Source organism: Lycorma delicatula, chromosome 2, assembly GCF_047948215.1.
Source record: "Lycorma delicatula isolate Av1 chromosome 2, ASM4794821v1, whole genome shotgun sequence".
NCBI lineage: Eukaryota > Metazoa > Arthropoda > Insecta > Hemiptera > Fulgoridae > Lycorma > Lycorma delicatula.
In genome coordinates, this window is record NC_134456.1 from 77,761,392 (window position 1) to 77,785,852 (window position 24,461).

At 31.3% G+C, this 24,461-nt stretch overlaps 1 protein-coding gene across 1 annotated transcript in view; it reads right to left on the bottom strand.

The window, feature by feature from the left end:
- The window catches only part of LOC142318914 (limbic system-associated membrane protein-like), a 1,021,193-nt gene that overhangs the window by 659,374 nt on the left and 337,358 nt on the right, over positions 1-24,461 (bottom strand). The window contains exon 2 of the mRNA XM_075355580.1: positions 3,706-3,906. Coding sequence (XP_075211695.1) covers positions 3,706-3,853 — 148 coding nt within the window. The 5' untranslated portion in view covers positions 3,854-3,906. The remainder of the gene's footprint in view (positions 1-3,705; positions 3,907-24,461) is intronic.

Consider the following 24,461-nt stretch of genomic DNA (forward strand, 5'->3'; position numbering starts at 1 on the left):
CTTTTTTCTGATTTCTTGAATTGTTGTTTTCGCTTCGGTTACCCGTTCTTCGTCGATTTAAAAAAAAATGTTTACCCTATTAAGATACGGGTTGATTTCAAGATGCTGCAGAACTTCATACTCGCTAATTTTCCCATTATTAACTGTTGATTCTGTATCATGTACTCAAAACTCAAGTGTTTCCTTTCCCTCAAAAATACGTCGTAGCAACCGGTTCCAAATTATATGGTTAAGATACTGGTTGGAGTTTTTCGTCTGTCCATGAAAATATTTATTCAACAATGTTCAAAAATTGTTCTTGTTCAACATTGTTCTGAACAAGAACAATTTTTACTGGTAAATTTTGCCATGTTTACTGACAAATCAGCATCGTTGTTTTCAAAACAGCTTTGAAGCAGTTTTTTTTTAAAATCATAAAAATGTATTTTTTAAATCATAAAAATTATGAATGTTATATCAAATGACTGGAAAATAATGAAAAATAATATGAGAAAAAATTTGAAACCCCTTACTACTCCTGAAAAAAAGGTCATCCGTGAAGTTATATTTTTATCAGTATAGTAAGCTATTTATGTGAAAATGGATTAAGTACGAAAACTCTGTAATTACATTTACCGATTACAAAATTAAAAATCAGTGAAATAATTATAGAACTCTATTTTCAATTTTAATTTTAGCTTACTGTTAGACTAAATTATATAATTAATATTTAGGTCTAAATGGCAATAATTACAAGGTAGAATATTATTACGTTAAAGAATGTATACATCTGTCTCTTTATAAAGTAACTACTATTCTTTTATTTTCTACCGCGTCTTATTTTATTTTTATTTTTTTTGTCTTCAGTCATTTGACTGGTTTGATGCAGCCTCCATTACCTAGTTTGATTCCTTACCTAGTGCCATTCGTTTTATTTCGGTATACCCCCTACATCCTAGATCCCTATCAATTTTTTTTACATATTCCAAACGGTGCCGGCCTGCACAATTTTTTCCTTCTATCTGACCCTCCAATATTAAAGCGACTATTCCAGGATGCCTTGATATGTGGCATAAGTTCGTTTCTTCTTTTAACTATGTTTTCCAAATGCTTCTTTCTTCATCAATTTGCCGAAACACCTCATTTGTCACTTTATCCATCCATCTGTTATTAACATTCTCCTATAGCACCACATTTCAAAAGCTTCTAATCTTTTCTTCTCAGGTACTCCGATCGCCCAAGTTTCACTTCCATACAAAGCTACGTTCCAAACATATACTTTCAAAAATGTTTTTCCGACGTTTAAATTAATTTTTGATGTAAACAAATTATATTTTTGACTGAAAGCTCGTTTCGCTTGGGCTGTACGGAATTTTATATCGCTCCTGCTTCGTCCATCTTTAATTATTCTACTTCTCAAATAACAAAATTCTTCTACCTCCATCATCTTTTCTCTTCCTATTTTTACATTTGGTGGTCTATCTTCGTTATTACTACTACATTTCACTACTTTCGTTTTGTTCTTGTTTATTTTCGTGCGGTAGTTATTGCGTAGGACCATCCATGTCGTTCATTGTTTCTTCTAAATCTTTTTACTCTCAGCTAGAATTACTATATAATCAGCAAAACTTAGCATCTCTATCTATTCACCTTGTACTGTTACTCCGGATCTAAATTATTCTTTAATATCATTAACTGAACTAGAAATACTATATCATTTACTAGAACTAGTTCTATGTAAAGATTAAAAAGTAACGGTGATAGGGAACATTCTTGTCGGACTCCCTTTCTTATTACGGCTTCTTTCTTATGTTCTTCAATTACTATTGCTGTTTGGTTCCTGTAAACGTTACAATCGTTCTTCTATCTCTGTATTTGTATCCTAATTTTTTTAAAATGCTTTTGTTCCAGTTTACCTTATCGAATGCCTTTTCTAGGTCTATAAATGCCAAGTATGTTGGTTTGTTTTCTTTAATCTTCCTTCTACTATTAATCGGAGCGCTAAAATTGCTTCCCTTGTCCCTATACTTTTCCTGAAACCAAATTGGTCTTCTCCTAACACTTCTTCCACTCTCCTCTTAATTCTTCTGTACAGAATTCTAGTTAAGATTATTGATGCATGGCTAATTAAGCTAATTGTTCTTATTCTTCACGTTTATCTGCTTTTGCTTTCTTCGGTATCATGACTAAAACACTCTTTTTAAAGTCTGACGGAACTTCCCCGTTTTTGTAAATATTACTCATCAGTTTGTATAACCATCAATTGCTTCCTCACCTGCACTGCGTAGTAATTCTACAGGTATTCCGTCTATTCCAGGAGCCTTTCGCCATTCAAATCTTTTAATGCTCAAAATTCAGATCTCAGTATTGTTTCTCCCCTTTTATCCTCTTCGATTTCCACTTTTTCCTCTATAACACCATTTTCTAGTGCATTTCCTCCGTATAATTCTTCAGTAATTCCACTTACCTATCGACTTTGTCTTTCGTAATATAAATCGGTGTACCATCTTTGTTTAACACATTATTAGATTTTAATTTATCTATCCGAAAAATTTCCTTAACTTTCCTGTATGCTCCGTCTATTTTACCAATGTGCATTTCTCTTTCCACTTCTGAACACTTTTCTTTAATCCACTCTTCTTTTGCTAGTTTGCACTTCCTGTTTATAATATATCTTAATTATCGATAGTTCGTTTAACTTTCTTCATCACTAGTATTCTTATATTTTCTACGTTCATTCATCAGCTGCAATATATTGTTGCAGTTTTTTTATTAGTTTTAATTTTTTTCTAGACAGTTCTAATTTTAAATTGAACCCTGTCATTCAATGTACAGATAACATAATAGTTAACGTATTTACTTAACTTTGTATATTACTCAACATATTACGTTAGCTTGTATATTTTTGTTTTTATAGTTTTTAATTTTAATAATTTCTAACGACATTTCTTAACTGTAACTGATAAAAAAATAGTTAATTACTGTTCAGTTTTCTCTTAAATATATATATAAATATTCTCGCATCAACATATAAAAACTTTATATTGGTCACTTATTTAAAAACATAACAAGCGACCCAGCAATTATTTATTTATAAATATAGGAAAAGTAAGTACAATGATTGAAATTTTACGATAAAAAATATACAGAACATTAGAAAACATGAAAAATACCGCTGCTACTTCATAACAGCTGATTCTGGTTGTATAATACACGCAGCTATTCCGGTGACTGAACGCAATACTGTGGCAGTGAACAAAATTTGAATTGTACCTAACGTTTTTGCACTTACAATTCTTTTTCATTTATTTTTTGTCTTAAATTTGTTTGATGCTCACCCAGGAGGTAATTCCTTTACCAGCAATACCACATTCATGGTAATTTGTGTTGATGACGTTTTATAAATGGTACACACCATCGAGTTTCCTTAGCGTATTATATATAGGGGAATCCTCAATGGAAAATATAAATCGTTTAAAATTACTGTTTTTACTTTTTCGGGCAGTTAATAGTATGTATATAGGATGTCTATAAAATAATTATGGGGTTTTGAAACAAAAGTAGTTTTGCAGCAAAGCATGATAGATTAAATATACGTCAAGATGAAGAGAAATTCACCCAGAACTATTCATTTGATTTTGATATGCATTACTTTAGTAGTAGTATTCGTTTACGAGTGCCCTTGCTCAGAAAATAAAGCAATATTAAGAGTAAAATTTCACTTACCTAATATTTCAACGGTATGAACCTGATCACGATTTCCACCGTCTCCGATCTGGCAAACATAATCACCAGCATCTTGCGGCATTACGTTGCTTAATTGTAAATTAAATCCTTCTCGTAATTTAAATCTTGGATCACGTGTTACCATCATTTTGTCTGCGGTTAAAACTGATATACCTCTTCTCCACAACACGACATAAGTACCTGCAAACAAAAAAAAAAAAAAATATATTCCTGAATAGTTATGATTAATGTTATTTTATTTTTATTGATTTGAATATCACATAAACAAGAGGAATATTTTTTAATCATTGAATGCGTATATATTTAAACTGAATTTAGTTCATTCGGTTTGAGTATACTGGTTAATGTAAAATTATTACTTCAGGAAATAAATAGACCACTTAATTTTTTTTTCATTATATTAATAGAAAAATAACTGTCCTATAATATTCACTTAAAACTTTGTAATCAACGTTTAATCTAGTTATACGATTATGTCTTCATTTATATATTACATTTTGTGAAATACGTCAACAAAATTGCCTTGTATAGACAACAGAGCTCGTTGGAAATTGAATTTTAACAACGGCAATGAGTTCATTGTAGCAGTTAATTAAAATAATTATCTGAAATTGAACACATTGAAACAAAACAAAACGGGTATTCAAGTTTTAGTTTATTTACGTGTTCCAATAATAATGAGAAATTAAAATTTAAGTAAATTTCAGTGAAACTATTTAAACCAAAAATACATCTACGTACCTACAACATTATTCTACCTTTTCTAAAAAGATATTTTTATGATATTAACATAAATATTTTATATTGTATAAAAATATATAGACAAAAGTAATTTTTATGATGTAATAAAGAGTGTTCAAAAAGTGACGCAACCTTATGGAAGAATGTTTCCTTCTTTTGTTGGAGATTTAATTAAGGAAAGTGGCTTACACAACAGAGAATATTCATTGTCTCTCAATGCACTAGATGTGACAATTATGTCCAGACCCAGAATGCCTTAACAGAAAAGCGCTACGTATGGATGCATCAAACAAGTTCTTCATAAAGCTGCTGTACAAGTTTCAAAAGACAGGGAATGTGGCAGATGCAGCCGAAAGTGGTCGACCGAAAGTGCTGACAACAGAAAAGTTAATTGACCTGCAAGCTGCATATTTTGTTAGTCTCAAGACGTCTGTACGACGCCTATCTAGCCAGTCTGGTCTCTACGATGGTAATTCTCACACAAAACTGCGCACGTATGCAAAGATGCAACCCGCACTGAATTCGTGTTGTTCATGAGCTGTTACTTCCGGACACTGGAAAACGTGTAGCTCTCTGTCAGCGGTTCATCATCTGTAACACCAGGTTGGGAAGTACTTGATGATCGGTTTCGGTCTGACCAGGCATGGATTCACCTTGATGGATACGAGAATGCACAGAATTCACGCATTTGGTGTACAGAAAATCCAAATCATCTGTCCTTGCCTCCTCTGCGCGGACAAAAAGTGGGTGTTTGATCTGCAATGTCGCTTAGGTGAATCTTCATGATATTCTTTCATGACACAGTGAACAGTGAACGCTACATACAGATGGAGCGACAATTTATAAACACTATAAATGCCGACCGGCTAGAGTACACGTAGTTTCAACAGAACAATGCTACCGTTTGTACGGTCAGCAACACTATGACTTTCTTGGATTAGTGTTTTTATGGACAAGTGATTTTAAAGGGGTTGTGGCCCCCTCGGTCTCCTGATTTATCCACTCCTGACTTTTATTTGTGGGGATAACTTAAGGATGCTGCTTACAAAACTCATCCTCACACCATTCTCGAATTGCAGAGCAAAATTGAACGATGTGTCGCTGCAATTCCTCAACAAAAGTTACTAAATGTGTTTAAGAGTATGCAATGTCATATTTAATTATGTGAATCGCATAATGGAGGCCACTTTCAACAACTATTGTAACTTACTCATTTTCCCATAAGGTGGCATCACTTTTTGAACACTCTGTACAATGTAACATTAAATATTTAAAACATATAAACGTAATAATTATTAACGTATACGTTTTTAATGAGTAATATATCTGAGCCCGTTTTAAAAAAGGATAATTGATAATAATATATAGTATTTCTAACTACCTAATTAACTATTTCGCTATTTTAATGCTAATAATTACAGGTTGTTGTTATTAAACTAATAAACTAGCGTCGAAAAATTTTGAAAAATATTTTTTATATAAAACAAGGAAGTAAATAATAAATAAAAATATTGGAATGCTGCTGTTAGCAGAAGTATTTTATAATCTTACATTTTTTCAAAATTTTCCAGATTTTTCGTAAAACATTTAATTGTTTTATTCATTTAAATTCTTCAGTTCAATAAAAAGCTTAAAATGAATGACCATATCTCGATTGTGAGGTATTATTCACTGTTTAATTTTATTTTTACTGTACGTCAAACGGTAAGAATCAAAAGCTTACAGCAAAGTTGTAATATTATCCTAGCATTGATTATTTATTCTTATCTGGTGGAAAAATAATGATACATAAAAAAAGTTATACTAAGATTTCCTTTTTGGGGTAGGGATAATTTATGATGAAGTTTTATTGTAAAATTATTATATGTTTAAGTAAACAAAAAAAAAAAAGAAATTAAATAATAGCCTATTTTTAATTCTTTTCTGCTTCCCCACCTGCAAAATCACCTTCCAAGAACTATTTATAAATGTTTCAACGTTTACTATGTTAAATGGAAGAAACTAAAAAAAAAAAAAAATCCATTAAAAAACATAAAAAAATAAAAAGTTACTTATAATGGTTTTTTGAGGTTGTGGTATGAATTATGAAGAAATTCGATTGAAATATTATTGATAAAAATTTATTATAAAGATTTTTAATAATGTTAAAGATTTAAATAAACCAAAAAGATGTTTTCAATTCAAAAAATCATTATTTTTAAACATTTATCGGCTCCCTCACTCCTAAATATTACCTCCAAAGTATTTGTTTTGGGTCACGTGCACTACCTCTATGGCTAGGAAGATATAAAATAAAATTCGGTTAAAAAATATGCAATAAATAAAATATTACCTTTTTTTCGATTTTTGGGAAGGGAAATTCTGGGGAAATTTTTTTTAAATGGTAAGATAAGAGTTCATACATGTACTGAGCTTATTATAATGTTGGGTTATGTTTGCAAAATTTTAAGAAAATTTATACCAAAATTTCCCATACAAATTACCCCCGTATACACGAGTCTCTACAAAATTTCATCAAAACCGGTTTATCAAGTCAAAAGTTATTAAGGTTTAATCACTTGCTATGTTTTTACATAGTACGTACGAACATTAACCTCTCACTTTTTTTTGGGGGGGGGGGGATCCCAGGGTCTTGAAACGTTTAGAAATGCAAAAAAAAATTCATACCCCACTGATTACGATATTTTCCTATAAAAAAAATATTATGAAGTAAAAACCAACCGATTGCTTTCAGATTTTCATGATACATTATTGTTATCCCAGGGAAGGTTTTAAGCCATAGTTTGAGGTCCAATCCCTTATGGGCGGGTATGAGGAAGGTATTAGAGATTCTTTGTCAAGAACGAACCTATTGGTGTAAAGAGAGCTTTTTAGGCTTAATAGTTATTTATCAGTGTTATTCTCACAACCATGAGGATAGCAAACACAGCTGGGATCCAAGGGTGGAGCCCTCTGGCTACGCGGGAAGGGCGAGTGAACTGGGTCCTGACCGGTTAGTTACGATTAAAAAGCTATTTGCACTGGAGAGAATAGTAACATAGGTAGTGAGAATTCTTGCATGATCATGCAAATCATGATTTCTTGCATTCCCGTCTTCCTCGACTTTTGCCAGATCACGCTAACGCTATCTCGTGCGCAGAAGGTTCAGTCATTTAGGGCACAGTCTTATAGGGCACTGCCTTGCTTAAAAAGAATATGATTAGACATCATCAATTGCCGAATTTCAACAATGATCATGTGCAAGCCACTTCAATTGAAATTTTAGACTGGTTGGGCCTCTCGTGTTATCAGCAGTCTACTGTCCTCCTCACCATATGATCTCCAGTTAATTATTCTCTGAATATTTTGCAACACTGGGCCCACGATTCATCATGGGGGGAACTGGAATGATAAACTGGTTCATTGGGGCTCAAGTAGAATCGAGCTTTAAAGGATAGCATCATAAGCATGGAACTCAATGTGATCTCCAAAATACAACCGATAACGAATACAACGAATACAACGAAACTGGCCGTCGGATTTGCTTAAGGTTCCGGAACTACTGAAATTTTATGTGACATCTGATATTTGTTTGTGTACACTTCTCAAAAGATTAGACGTGGCTCAACGTTTTATCATGCGCCATGATCAAGCTTTGTTAGTTCATATAAAAACTGAATTAGCGGTATTTTTATTTTTATAATTCATTGTCAATTAGTTTTTGGTGGCCTTGTGAGTTTTTGTTATAAGTTTGTTATTCGTTTCTAGTTAATACAATGGATATAATCCCACAAAAGCGGTACAAAAAAAGAAAGAAATTGTTGCTCTGTCACAACACACACAATTGACTCAAAGACAGATTGCCAGTGAGTGTAGTGTGGGGTTAGGAACTGTAAATGCAATCGTGAAAAGATTTAGGGAAACAGGTTCCGTCTTTCCAAAGCGAAAAGGAAAATGTGGACGGAAAAAGAAAACCACGTCTACACAGGATCAATTACTAATAAGAAAAAGCAAAATTAATCCACGATTGTCAGCTGTCGACCTTACTAGGGGCTTGAGAATCAGTGGGACTAATGTTTCTGTGACAGTTCGTAGAAGATTGTTGGCAGTGGGAAGGATTACTCGGAAACCTAAAAAGAAGCAGTTACTGATACAGTTTATGTAGATAAAAATATTGCAATGAGCAATGGTACATAAAGAATGGACTATTAAGATGTGGGAAAAAATTATTTTTTTAGACGATACTTATTTCTTTGTCGAAGGGGAGAGAGTAGCCTATATTCGTTAGTCAGCAGATGAGGAGACTACTGTGCCAGCACACCTGCAACAAGCTCCGAAACACCTGCTAGAAAGATGTTTTGGGAATGTTTTACACATGAAGGGTCAGGAGCACTTATGCTTGTGGATAGAATGATGAAATCGAACTAATACATTAACATATGCCAAAGAAGAACAGGCCACTTATGCAGAAGAACCCAGAACTCATTTTTCAACAGGACCTTGCACCATTTCACACGTCAAAGAAAGCAAAAGAGTTCTTCAAAAACCGAAAACATTTGAGTCCTTTCGTGGTTACGGAACTCCCCCGACCTGAATCCCATTGAAAATTTATGGACCGTACTAAAAAGAAGACTTGGGAAAATGAATTGTAGCACAAAAACTGGCCTTATTAGGTTCAGTGATAGAGGTTTGGTTTCGAGATGAAGAAACCAAAAATCATTTTTCTACCTTACTAGAATCAATGCAAAGAGGATTACTGAGATAATGAACAACAAAGGAGGACATATAAACTATTAAATTTGAGTAAGTTTAATTATTAAACATTTTTCTTTAAAAAATAAAATTTTCTGTTTAAAATACTGTGCTTGGATTAATTTGTTTGCCACTGTAGCTATTAACCACTTTAGTCAAGGGGGACCTAGGAACCTAATAGTGATACTCAAAACAAGGTTCTCTTCTTAAGGTTTACATCACCAAAGTATTTGTGTTTCTAATGTTATTCATTCCTATCTTACTATTTTTCTTTTTACGTTGTCGTTTTATTTTAGTAGTCAGTATTATTATGATTTATATTTCATTACTTTATCAATTATGTTACGTTTATTGTTGTCTAGAATGATGTTTAATTAAGATTTTTAAATGAAAATACCTTTATAAATTGATTGCCATGCAATTTATATATGGTTTCTAATCTACGAGACCGATTGTAGATATAATATGAGATACAAAAAAAAAAAAATTAAATAGGGATGTTTTTTTATTTTTTCTGTTAAATTTCATTCATGTCATTTTTTAAAAATTATTTATTAATGTCAGTTATTTCGATTTTGTCAATTTATGTTTGTTATTTGTGAATAGTTGTTAAAATAAAATGTCACAGTAAACCTAATGAAAAGTATTTTACAGCATAATGAATGAACTGTAAGATTTTTTCTTTTAAGTGTTAGAATTTGTTATGCTAAATAAAACGTTTATTTATTGAAATTTAAAAACAGCTGTAATTAGACTGTAATTAAATGATCTAAATGATGTAAATTATTAGTATTATTACTTTACATCCACGAAATATAATTTCCATCAGTAAAAATCAATCTTTAGTAGAATTGAGCAATGAAACTTTTATTACGTAACGTTAAGTTACGTGACTAATGTTTTGAGAAAAAAGTAGGAAAACTAATTTTATAGTTAGCCTGTTTTATTTTTTTATTATTCATTCTATTTTATTGCAAGAATTTTTTATTTTACTTTATTTCCTGAAAAAGGATTCATTTTTTCCAAACCACAAAAGGAAATAATAACAATAAAGTATTAAACATCATATAATATTTAACGCATTTAATATTTATTTATTTTTATAATATTATAAATGTAAATAAAAATAATTCTGTTTCCATTTCGTGACCTTAATTTCTGATTGATTTGCATTACTTCATTGAATAAACCAATAGACTCTCTTAAAATTTTATTGGTTATCAAAATTTTACCGGTTTTTATTTTGCTCAAAAGATTTCATACAAGAATTAATTGAAGATTTATTAAGTTGTTAACACAGCTCTAGTATAATATGAAAAATACTATTCCGAAGAATAATTCATTTTAAAATATCCTAAATAAATAAATCATGGAATAATATTAAATTTAAGCTTATTGCTAATTATGAATTATTTTACTCGTAATAATACATAAAATTCATTTAAAAGTGCTTATGCTTATCGACTCATGAAATTCGGTTTCTTTTTCAATTTTTTTACTGAACCAACATTAAAAGGTAGGACTACGTTATAAGATTACTACTAATTACTTGAAATTAAGACCGGTCTTAATTTCAAGTAATTAGTAGTAATGATAATTAGTTCAATAAAAATTTAAGGTAATGGAGCCTACTTTCCGAACTTTCATTTCTAGATCAATTCAGACTATTAAATTCTGCTTATAAAACAGGAAACGGATAAAATAAAAGAGTTTGCGTTATCTGTATTTGACATTTGATCAGCATCCCGTAGTAATTTTGATCTATAAATAAAGTTTTATTAACAGTCTTTTCTGTTTAGGCTCCGAAAATACCGTAAGGTATATTATAATTCAGAGTATGAATGAGGATTTTATATATGAATTTAAATGAATAGCCTTGTACAGTGTCAGATTTATCGTTCCTGAGATGTGTGGTTAATTGAACCCCAACCACCATAGGACACCGGTATCCACGAGTATTCAAATCCGTATAGAAATAACTGCCGTTACTAGGACTTGAACGCTGGAACTCTCGACTACGAAATCAACTGGTTTGCGATGACGAGTTAACCACTAGACCAGCCCGGTGGGCTAAGTTATACATACTGCAGTGATTGTGTATTCCCTAACAATAAAGAGAATATTTTAATTATCTAATAAAATTTGAAAACGTTTATATTATTTCAACTAGATGACTGAAGAATTGTTATTAAAAAGAAGTACACTTCAGACTACCATTTTTTTTTGTTTTCTTTTTAGTTGAAATACTTTTTAATCTGCACTAAATTTAATGTTTAGGTTTATTTAAAACGAAATATAACATAACTCTGCTTTAAGTGGTGAAAAAATTAAAATAAATTCGATAGCTCCCTGCATGGCATAGACTGTCGTTTGTTTCTCCTTCTTCGGTAATTATAAAGCTGAAGGATTTCTTACGTGGTATCCAATTTGAAATCAACGCGATGCTTTGTAAATTGCATGTTTTGTAACGTTGATGTTTTGAAATTTAAAATTTTAAATATTTTTACCCCCCTCTCAATATTCTTGAACTAATGAAAAATTTTGTAAAAGCAATGAAGAAGGATAGTCGCGGATTTTTGTACGTCAGGCTGAAATTTCCGAACGTAAGTTAAGCAAAAATTATAGAAGAAATATTTGTTGGTCCTCAAATAAGAGAGTTGGTCAAAGATGATGTATTTAAATCAATATTAAACAATGTAGAAAGTGTAGCTTGGGCTTCATTTAAAGACGTTTGCAAAATTTTCTCGGCAGAAAAAAATCTGACAATTACCAAGATATTTTTAATCAACTTCTTATTTCATACAGAACTATGGGATGTAATATGTCTTTGAAGATAGATTTCCTCCAATCACATCTGGATTTTTTCCCGGACAACCTAGGATACGTAAGTGACGAACACGGTGAACGTTTTCACCAAGATATTTCGGTGATGAAAAGCCGCTATAAAGGGAAATGGAACACTAATGTGGTAGCCGATTACTGTTGGACATTAATTCGGGATGTTTGTGAGGCTACTTAGAAAAGAAAAGCATCAGCGAAATAATTCTAACACATGTATGGTCGTGATTATAAATTTTACAGATTTTATATATTTTTCCTTCGTTTTTTTTTTTGAAGCGTAATTTATTTAAAACTAAGAATGATAGAAAAATTGTATTTACAGATCTGTAATGTACGCAAAAAAGCAATTCAAGAAATGGTATCACTCTTAGAGAAACATTATGAAAATCTCTTTTTGTCTACCAGTGTTTCAGAACAGTTTCTCATACAGTTCTGTTTTTTTCATTCATTTAGTATATGAGCTTGTGTATTTAGTGTTACGGTAAGGTATAGAGTATAAAAGGTACCTATAAAAAAACTTTTAGAATATTACGGAAATGCTTATTTCATTTTTAATCGAGCAGTTTTTTTTAATTTATGCGGTCTTGGTTTATTCAAACCTTAATTACTGGAGATTGTGCTAGGAAAATATGCCTAGTAGTTTCTTGTTTTTACTTAAAACAATAAATTTCATGTAGCATTATTTTTCATCTGGGATTTTATTTTTAGAAGTATAACGTAATAATTCTAACTATGTTGATGATGACATAACTGTATGTAGCTCTCTGAAGAGAAGTCAAGATGTTAAAAACCTACGCTTTGGATCTACAAAAATTACGTGTCTATACTCATATTTTTACGATTAAAAATTCATAAATAACTGGGAAAACCTTTACAAGCAGTAGGCGGTATTATATTTTATTAATAAAAAATTAAACCTAATTTCAAACATATTTTTAATAAAAATAGATTTTCACTTACTAAAATAACACACTTGATGCTTAGAAGTTATTAATTGCTGATAATATTTATCTTTAAATATCTTAACAAAATTATTTTGTTATTCTTTAGTACAGTTAGTAATATTTTATTAAAGGGAGGCCATTCGATTTGCGCTGTTTTAAATATCGTTATTTTTCGCTGTTTCTGTTGTTATTCTATTTGATAATTATTATATTTAGTTTAAATATCACTAAATGTTATTAATAGTTTGTGCATATTTTGTATATTTAACGTTAATTAGATTAGGTTAGCGAGCGAAGCGAGCGTAGGTTATGTTTGGTTATAATATGTTGATTCCGTGTATTGCCGACAGTATATCAATATAATCTAACTAAACGTAACCTTTCCTCCCTTCGCTCGTTAACCTTGTCTAATTAACGTTAAATATACAAATTAAACACAACATATCAATAACAAAAGTAAACTAAATACAATAATTAACGGTACTTAAAAACCGCAAATCGAGTGGCCCTCTGCTAACACAATAGTACCATGCAATTATACCGATGCAGAAGTTTCACCTATTTGTTTAAATCAAGGAGAGATCTAAAATATATTATATTTTTTATATAAATATCTGCCGGTTATATATACCGGATATTTTCAAGGAAAATTGTTATGAGAATAGTGGTGACAAAGGAAATTAGTCCTTTCAATACCATTTACGTGATGTAGTTCCAGCTGTTGATAAGAAAAGATTATTTTACAGAGTGATCGAAAAGTGATGCCACCTTATGGGAAAACCAGTAAGTTACAATAGTTGTTGAAAGTGGCCTCCATTATGCGATTCATATAATTGAATACGACGTTGCATGCTCTTAAACACATTTAGTAACGTTTGTTGAGGAATTGCAGGAACTCATCGTCCAATTTCACTCTGCAATTCGGGAATGTTGTTAGAGTAAGCAACATCCTTAAGGTATCCCCAAAGACAGGAGGGGATAAATCAGGAGGCCGAGGGGACCACAACCCCTTCGAAATCATTTATCCATGAAAACACTAATGCAAGAAAGTCATAGTGTTTTTGACAGTGTGTACCGTAGAATTGTTCTGTTGAAACCATCTGTATTCTAACCGGTCGGCATTTATAGTGTTTATAAATTGTTGCACCATCTGTATATAGCCTTCACTGTTCACTGTGTCTTGAAAGAATATCATGAAGATTCTTCTTCGGGACATTACATACCAAACACTCATTTTTTGTCCGTGCAGCTGATGTGGATTTTCTGAACACCAAATGCGTGAATACTGTGCATTCACGTATCCATCAAGGTGGAACCATAACTTGTCAGACTAAAACCAGTTATCGAGTTCTTCCGCATCTGGCGAAACGTATAACATAAACCGCTGACAGAAAGCTACACGTTTTCCAGTGTCTGCAGGTAACAACTCGTGAACAACACGAATTCTGTGTGGATACATCTTTAAAACCTTATGTAACGCCGTGTGGGAACTGACTAGTCTACCGACTTATGATGGTCGTCATAATTAGTGTTATAGTGACTCCGCATGGTTACAAAAATAACCAATTAAAAATTCATTTCCAGCAAAAAATTGCTGGGAAGAAGTCATTGTGCTCATTTAGCCTATCAGTAGTATCAGTTATTTAGCGTATCAGCTCATTTTCCAAATCAGTATTTTATTATCTAGTGTTCAATTACTTTGAACTAATTTTATTTTTTGCCATTAAAAATAATACGCTGCTTTAATTTAATTTTTAGGTTAAAAATGACGTTTTATATCTATTCACGTTCTAAAATACAACCTAACGGTTGTATTGTGTGTAATTAAATATGCGTTTATGAAATTTAAAAAAAAAGTTCAACTAATGATTTCTAAGATAATAAAAATACTTGCGACATAATGTAAAATATTAAAATAAATGAAAAATGGAGCTAAAAAATAAATATCGTATACTGTAATAAAAAATAGAAATATTGTAGTTTACAAAGGATAAACCTGGGATATCTGAGATAAACCTTGTTCTTTGACCCTGAGTCAAGTATGAGACCAGGAAGCAGGTCATGTGTGCTCAATTCTGAGGTTAGTGTTCAAGGTCAAAGTCGAAGGTTAAATTTTTCTTTAATTTGAATATCTCGTGAAAGGGAGGGGCTAGCATCTCCGCTTTTTGTATTTTTAATTGGCAGTTGTGTTATTCACTTTTTGTTATTCTGTAGTAGTCCTTTTTTTTTTTTAATACATTAACTACTAAGGTAATATATTACAAAAATTTTTACTTTAATCAAATTATCATGCATTGCATGAGTTTAATTAGTAGTTTAATTTGGATTTAAAACGCCGCATAGCCGTTTTGCAGATTTTGCAATTTTTTACACCCGCACAATTAATTTCTATCCTTAATTTATCCCACTACGGGGGGAATGTTTGCAAATGTAATGGTGGAATATTGTACTGACACCCGACCTTAGTGACTGTGCAAAATTTCATCAATCGGCAATGTCAGGAAGTATGTTAAATTAAGGATGAAAAATTTGAGGACAAACATGAAAAAACATTGAAATAACGTTATGAGTTAAAATAAAGCAAGTAAAAAGATTTTAACTGCGAATAAAGTTAATGAGGTTAAAAGTTGTCAAGTCAAATTTTTAGTGATTTTTGAAACTTTACGCGATGGAACTACAATTTCGTGTAATTATACTGGAATTCTCTATAGCAAAATTGTTTTCTGTTAAGCAACACTACTAAATATATAAACACTGCTATTATAGGTATAATTTTCGGCCATGAAAATAAACTTTTTGGTTATTTTAATAAGGTTTTTTTGCCAAACCTTGAGGTGTTAATTCTTAAATAGTTTGCGATAACTAAATATTAAAAAGCCGTTTTACAGTAATGTTTGCGACTAGCTATTGAAGTGGAAAACTGACGGTGACAATGTGAACTTAGTTAGTTGTGTTTGCTATAATTTATTGGTGGGAAAAAAATAACGGTGATAAGAAAAACTTCACAAAAACATTAAGTTTATACTATTGTAGTTATAGTGTAGTGTTAAGTATACTACAAAAAATTAAGGTTTTATTATCTATAACATGCTAACGTCAAAATATACGTCGGCCCACATACTTATACTCTCCTACTTTTTCAGACATATAACAGCGGTAGTCATCGCAACAGCAACACCAACAATTAACACATTCGATAAAAAAATAAAATTGGATGTATCCAGGTATATTTAAATGTTCAATATGATTGTTCTGAAGTAATCAATATAAATAAAAATGTAAATGTTCGTTTGTTCAAAATCTTAAATCTCCAAAAGTTCTTCACCGGTTGCTTTGAAGTTTTGACACAACGTTGCATTTGAATCGTATTTTTATATACCTTAGATGTCACACCTGTGACAGGTAAAAACATGCTTGTTTTGAAAAATGTGTGCTATCTGTTGGACGTAAAAGCAACACACGCTATACTACATGTTTTACCAGTCCATTTCAATGTTTCCGATATGTGTGTCCGCTAAAAACTACTTAAAAACTACTGGACCGATTTACGCGCGGGGAAAAAGGGAGAAAGGGAAAAGAGAAAAATCGAAAAAGGTAAAAGAGAAGAAGGGGAAATGAAAAAATAAAAAAGGGGAAAAGGAAATAAAGAAAGTGAAATAGGGGTTGGAAAGGGAAAAGGAATGACAAGGGGAAATGGGAAAAATTGGGAAAGGACAGGGAATGTGATACAAATGAAAACGGGAAAAGAAAAAGGGGAGAGGGGGAAGGAAAAGTGGAAAAGGGAATGGAAAAGAGGAGAGGGGAAATGAAATTGGGGGAAATGATAAAAGAAAAACGGAAAGGTTAAATTTTGTGAAATTCTGTAATGTTCATTTTGTTAATGTTTTATCAAACTGTAAATTTTGTTCATTTAATTTATATATACACTCAAATCTAGCAATAGCAAAGCATTGCCGAGTCTGCTAGTATCAAATAAAATCGAACTGAGTATTATATATTATATATAGTTAATATAATTTTTTTAAATATAATTTTAATTAAATATTACACCCCATTATGAGGGTAGGAAACGCTACATTTCCAATGTTAATAACCTATTGACGTCAGAACGAAAGCAGAAGATTGAAGACCGGGGCCTCGCGTCTTGACAGGTCAGGTGGGACGAATCCCACACAGGTCCCTACACGCATGGTATATTTCCTATACTTAGGATTTAGGTGCGATTGAATGGGTCTCCCCCAATCGGTATATCATACAGTTTCTCTCCGGGCATGGTGCCTTTCGGGCTAGGTTTCGTTTGGTGGATTTAGGCTGATTGTAGGACTGATGGTACAGTTGACCACTTCCTCTACGTCTGTCCGCGATATGAGGTCGAACGTTCGCGAGGTGTTAGGGAACTTGAAAGAATACATTCCTTTCTGGATCTCCGTATAAACTGGATGATCCGCGAGGAGTGATCTATAGTAGCTGGTTTTCTTCGCGCCCTTGCGATGTGTAGGTCTGGAGAGGGAGTTATTCGAGACATTCGATCGTGTTAGGATCCTAGGTGGCTAGGATTCCAGCCTAGGCATTGGATTGGTTGAAGGTAGGCGCATTGGCATCGTGCCACGGTTATATTGGTGTTGATTTTGATTCAATTGAGGCCCCCGCTGCTGGGGGTGGCCGCGCTGTCGGGATTTGGTAGCCCGTGGGACCGGGAGCGTGTCTTCGTTCCGCCAGTAGCGGTCCTGGTTGTGACTTGGATATGCCGCGACAGACTCCGTGATGGGGCCGGGTGGGTGTGCGGGATTTGTCCTCAGCTCCTGTGTGGATCGGAACGAGGCAACGTTCCCCTTGTTAGGTGACCAAATTGGTCGACTTATTTGGGTGCAGGACTAAATTATTAAGTTGCGTAAAATATAATTTTGATTGGTATGTGTGTAACAGTGATTAACTTTCAACTCGTTAGTTTTCTGAGGCATTCACAGTCACGAAGGGTGCTGTCAAATGTAGACTAGGCGCGGGGTTCGCGCTTCCGCGGTTTCAGTCAGTTATTTTGGGGGAATCATGCTAGGTTGGATGTGAAGATGTCCGTTTGGGGCTTACGTGAGGACGAAATTTGATTTGTATTTTATTGATGCAAATGTCTGTCGAGGCATTTACATCGGTGGCATTCCGACCGAGGCCTGGCTGATGACTGTGAGATGTAATCAGTTAGAGGATCTAAAGACGACCTCTGGTAATGCCCCTCAGGAGTCTGAACGGAGGGAGTGGTTTGGCGACCGGTAACATCACAAGTCTTCCCCTACGGGGTTGGAACTCCGTTATATAAATTATATATAATTTAAATAAAAATTGCTTTTTTCTCTTTTGAAGATTTTAAAAAACCCATTTTGTATAATTAACAGAAAGATTTACTAGTAACAATGAAATTTTTACAGTTAAACAAATTTTAGATGTAATTAAAAATTCACTGACTGTAAATTTCCTTCTGTGTTATATACTGTGTAATATTAATATAAAAATTTAATTAATTATTTAAAAGGTTTGTCTTAATGATGTGAGTGTTTTAATTCGCTTTTTTAGAGTATTATATTTTGTATTCATTTTTTGTTATTTCAAGATTAGAAGACTTTATTTCCCGTAGTTTGTACTTGACTTTTTTTTACAACGTAAAAAAACTTTTAATCAATGTTATATTATAAATGAAATATAACTTACGGTTTGAAGATTTTTCTACCGCACAGTAAAAGTTTATGAAAGGAATTCGAAATTTTATATGAAAGCACGCCATAACTGTATTAGAGGAAAAATATAAATTGCTTCTGATATTTTTCTATTAAAAAAAATTTAGTAATTAATAAAAACAAGATTATAATTTTAAAAAAATTAACAAAAGCGTTCAAAACATTAGAATATTGTATGAAGTAAACTGAGTGTAAACATTAAAATTTCTTCATGCAGATCTAATACAAATTTATAATATTTGTTTTTATACAGCTACGTATATTTATAATCTGTCTTTCTCATTATAATCCAATTTACTGTAATACAAAAGCAGCTTTAATATTAATATTAGCAGGATACATTATTATAATAGTACGTTATGCAATTTAATTCGAATTCTTAAATTTTTCAACGAATTTAAATTTGATAAAAAACGTAACATCTTAACAAAAACAATATTGAAACTTCATTTAATTCAGATTATTTATAGACACAAATAATTTAAAATTTTACATTGAAATTAATCTACATTATTTGTTTCTTTACAATTATAACTCTTCAGATTTTTATTAAATCTGAATGTATTTAAGTTTTATTTTTGTAGATTTTTTTTGAAAGAGTATTTTACTGTACGTTCTAAAATTACTATACGTTTTATTACGGCTCATCTGGACGCTGTTTAATGTAAAAATCATCACACCACCTGTCCTTTTGAAGAAGTGGGTTAACCAACGTTAATCAAAAAAATAAACAAGACTGTAACAATAATCCATTTTAAATTTAAAACGTTTTATTTCAGGTCATCATGAAACAGTTATCTTTGCTAAGGTCCGACTCAAGGAATCCCAAGCTCATGGGGCAAGGAACCTGCACCTTGCATCACGACCGTCTACATTCTCATCTGCTCCCAGTTAAATTTTTAATATACTGATTGGTTCCTCTTTTCCTCTTCCTTTTAGGTCGTATACAATTTTTACTCACAAAAACTTTTCAGTTTTCCTTTTCCTACTGATCCTTCTAGCACTGTTTTAATCAATTCTTCTCCTCTCACCATATTTTCTTGTTAGCCAATTAGCTTTCCTATTCTGAATTGTTCTCATTTAGCTTCTATTTCCGTTAACTCTTGTCATTAGCATTTCACATTGGACATTTAATCTTCTTTAACCTCATTCACGCTCACAGTCCAAACATCTTCGGCCTTTCTCTCTCTCTATCTTTTCTGTTTAGCCTCCGGAACCACCAAAAGGTAATACTTGAGATGATATAATGAGGATAATATGTCTAAGTGTAAATGAAGTGTAGTCTTGTAGAGTCTTAGATCAGCTATTCCTGAAATGTGTGGTTAATTGAAATCCAACCACTAAAGAATACCGGTATCCACGATCTAGTAATCAAATCCGTAAAAAGTAACTCACTTTACTAGGATTTGAATCTTAGAACCCTCGACTTCGAAATCAACTGATCGGCCTTCCTTTCTGTAATTTTCTTAGTGACAGTGTTCTCGTCTATGAATAATTATGTAGTTCGTTCAAACTTAACACTTAAAACACATTTCTTCAGGTGTAACTCCTTCATATTACTATGTAATAATAATCTCTTTTTGTTAAATATTTTTATAGCAATCGTTATTATTTTTTATTTCGTTTTAACTTTTGAAATCTTACGTGGTATTTGTACCTGTTTTACTTATTAAATTATTTCTTATTATGAGTAGAGATTTATCGTCTTCTTATCCTTTATCCTCAATACTCTAATTTCCCTAACATTCATTTTCAATCTTTTTTACTGAATACTAAATTTTGGTATAATTTAATGAATATTTATGCCCAAAACTAAAAAAACGTTGTCTATGAACCATATTCAGTTTATTATCTTTCCTTCTTACTTGATTCTTTCATTTTGAGAAACATTTATTATCGTATTTTCGACATAAATATTGAACATAGTCGATGAAAAGCAGCAACCTTGATTTAAAATTCTCTTCTAGGTAAAATCACTCAATTTGAGAATTCTTAAATTAATCTTTTTCAATTCCAAGTTTCCAAAATGAAATAAGTATTTGAAAATATATTGATCGTTAAAATAGTAGGAAATCTTATGAAATAAAATTCTGTTACTACAAAACCGGATATAATCAATTTTAAATTAAATTATGTATTTATAAAGAATTATGGAATTTGTTAAGAGGATGAATAATTAAATTTCCAGTTATATTAGTTGCCTAAGTCTCACTTCATGTAAAAAAAAAAACACAAAACTAAAAAGGTGTAATTAATTGATAACTCACTAAAACATCACTTGCGTATCTAGTTTTAGATGTATTATTGAACCGTGTTAGAGTAACTAAATTTTTAGAAAAAAAAAACAACAATATTATAAAAATATTAATTTTAATATCAGAATACATGATGAGAAAATGAGAATTAAAAATATTTGTTAAAATTATATAAATGAATTAGAAATATTGTTAAGAAATAAAGGCTGAGAGTTGAAATTTCGACAAAATTATTCTTAATTATCTTACATGAAGTAGAATTTTAATTTATGACATTCCAAAAATCTAGTTAGCTTTATAAATCACTGCCCGCGGGCAGCTACTTACAGGCTGGTCGTGAATTAGAGAATACCCTATAGCTTACTACAACCCTGAATTATCAGGCAAGGATAGGTTGTTAATTAGAACAAAACAACAAATGGTAGCCGGGAGATATTATCGAGGAATGGTTAGCTTAAAACATAAATAATGCGGTCTCGCCTCAAACTACCGATCATTTGTAAGCAAAGCCAATTGTTAATCCAATGCATTATCCAAAATACTTGATTTAATATACACAACATGATCAGTACAATTTTTTTTAGATCAAATTTAAAAAATTACATTAATATACTATTCCTTTTGCGTTCATCGTATTAAAGAAATTTAAACGTGGTGTATCAATAAATTGGTTTTAGGGTCTGGATTTTATCGGTGGAATATAATATTTTTTCTTATCTTCCGGTAGTTAAAAACTATTTTTAGTTAAAACAATTTATACTAACATAAAAATTATCGCAGAAAGATATGTACGTTTTTCTTACCTTAAATTATCTGGCAAAAAAATTCGCTTTTAAACGTACCAAGAACTGTTTGTTAGGTATCAGTAATTTATTATCAATATATAATGATAAACGTTTGAGTATTCAAGAAAATAAATTATTTCGATGAAATATTTCAACTGTTTATTTATTATTATTTCCGATTATTCCTCTTCAGGAGAGTGCTTAAACTTTAACCACTCATGGCTTTGCTTCCTTCTCATTTATTTTCTTTCCGAAACCTCTTCATCCGTGTACTATGTTTCCTTCGTCCATCTTCCTTTCCTTCGTCCATCTTCTTCCTATTTTTTCTCTTTTTTGCTCTTCAATTTTCTTATTTCTAATTTCATCCCTAAATTTTCTTCTGTCCATGGTTTCTTCTTCTGAGATGTTTAATCGTTTCAAGTCGTCTTGTGTTTCTTTCATCTAAATGAACTTTAATTTACTTGCATTGGCGATGTTGAAAATTTTCTTAGCGAGTCCCTTCACCAATCATTTTTGCATTCTACGGACACTTGTGCAGTGTCCGTAGACACTTATGCAGTGTCCATAGATTTATAGACGTCTTTTCCTAAACTTGTCGGTAATGGTATCTGTGTTTTCATATAATTCAAAAGTTTATTTCCTATATAAAAATAATTTTGGAATAAATCAATCACTCCAGACAGGCGGATTGTAACCAAACTATAAGTTAAATGTCTGGCTTTGGAAAATCAAAATTAATAACCAAGAATATTAAACTTAAATTGTTGTAATCATCATGATCAACATTTATTAGGATAACCAAATAGAAATATTTGTTTGAAGAAAAATGTTCGTTATTGAGAATTATTATGCTTAATAATGTGTGACTTATTACATAACTTATCCTAAATTACTACTAACAGGTTAGTTACCTTTTTTTACAAGAGATAAAATACTAAAAAACACGACTGACAAAAAGAAAATTGCTGTTTATTATAGAATAGTTACTAATATAGGATAATTTAAGAGCGTGCGAGTGAAAATTTTGTACGTAGCATTTGTATATAGTAGAATTTTATTTTTAAAATTTTAAAGTTTATTTAAATATAGCCGTTGAGCTGATACGGTGGAACAAACATATATACACTCTAAATACATTACACTCCTTTTTGGTCAATCACGTAAAAATTGAATTGAGAGAAGAAATGGTTGTTTATCTAAAGAGATTGGAAATTTGAATCAAAATTGACTATTTTAATTACTATCGATTTTATAATATTTAATTCTGGGAAAGATTTTTCAGTAAAAACAATAACCTGGCTCAAATATTTTATGTCTAAATAAATAAATAAACAATTAATATAATCCACCTTACCAGCACGTTGATATGTTCTCTAGATCTTTTGGATTACTTGGAAGCCATCATCAAGAGTTAAAATTAACCAATTAAAGTCAAAGTTTATAAAATCATAGTTAAAATTTAAAAACAGCCATGACTACCCGGTCCTACTAGTATACTATTTTATTTCTCTACATTCTGAGGTAGAAAATATAAAATTAAAATTATAAATTAAGGTGTGGTTTTTTGTTCGTAAATTATCTTAATAATACATTTTTGTAATTTCCGGCAATTCCATCCAATCGAAATTATTTTTTTTTTTTTACTATTTTTATCTAATGGTTTATCAGGATAACAACAAATTTATATCCTTTAAAATTGTTCCTAGAAGAACGATAAAATTGTAAGCTCTAATCAAATCCTGGGGAAAGTTGAAAAGCAAAGATTATTCAATATTTCTATTATTGTGTATATCTACCAAAACAGTTGAGAAATTTATCAAAAAATTCTTCACAGTATAGGATTTGGCTCAAAATTTTTTCTTCGAATGTGTTTTTCAATTTTATACATGTTAATTTTTATTTTATTCGGTTTCGTATATGCAGTTTATTTATGTCATATAATATTAAACGTAAAGTACGTTTTTATAACTAAAATTGTCTAATAGATAACCAATGGGATACTGTGCAGCAGCCATCGTAAAGGAAATAAGTTTCCCTAAGTTAAACCTTCTACCAGCTGTTAAGGACGAATCGGATTTTCAGATTCCACTATTTTCAGGACGAAAGAAATGGATAATGTATAAGAACAGATTACGAAGAATATAGAGTCTGGTTAGATGATGAGAAAGAGAGAGATATACTCTTTGAGAAACTGCAGTATATGAAAATCTAAAATGTTAAAATATATATTAAGGAATGCTACGACGATACCGTGGAAGAAACGGATGTCAACGTATTGTCAATAATTCCTCAAATATTGGGAAATTTTTACTCAGGTGGGAGCAAAATATTACTGATTAGGAGATTTTTCTTTGACTACCTTAATTATATACTGTAATAAAATTTACTTTTAATTTAGGAATTAAAGAGTCATATTAATACGAACAGATTCCTAAAGAATAACTGTAATTTACCAGAATGTATGGCTTGTGGAAGTATTCAACTAAACTACGACGTTCAACTAGATTTCCCACTGTAGCTATACAAACTGGGAATAAACGCTAACAGGGTTTTACGCTGCAAGTTACCCGACCCTCAGTAAAAAAATCCTTTTTTACAATAGTTTTAGAACATTGTAAGCTTTAGTATTTTTACTTTCCCGTTTAACGCTATAGAGTAGTTATAACTGTAGAAGGGAAATTATTGCAATTGACCTAACTTCGGCATATGCAG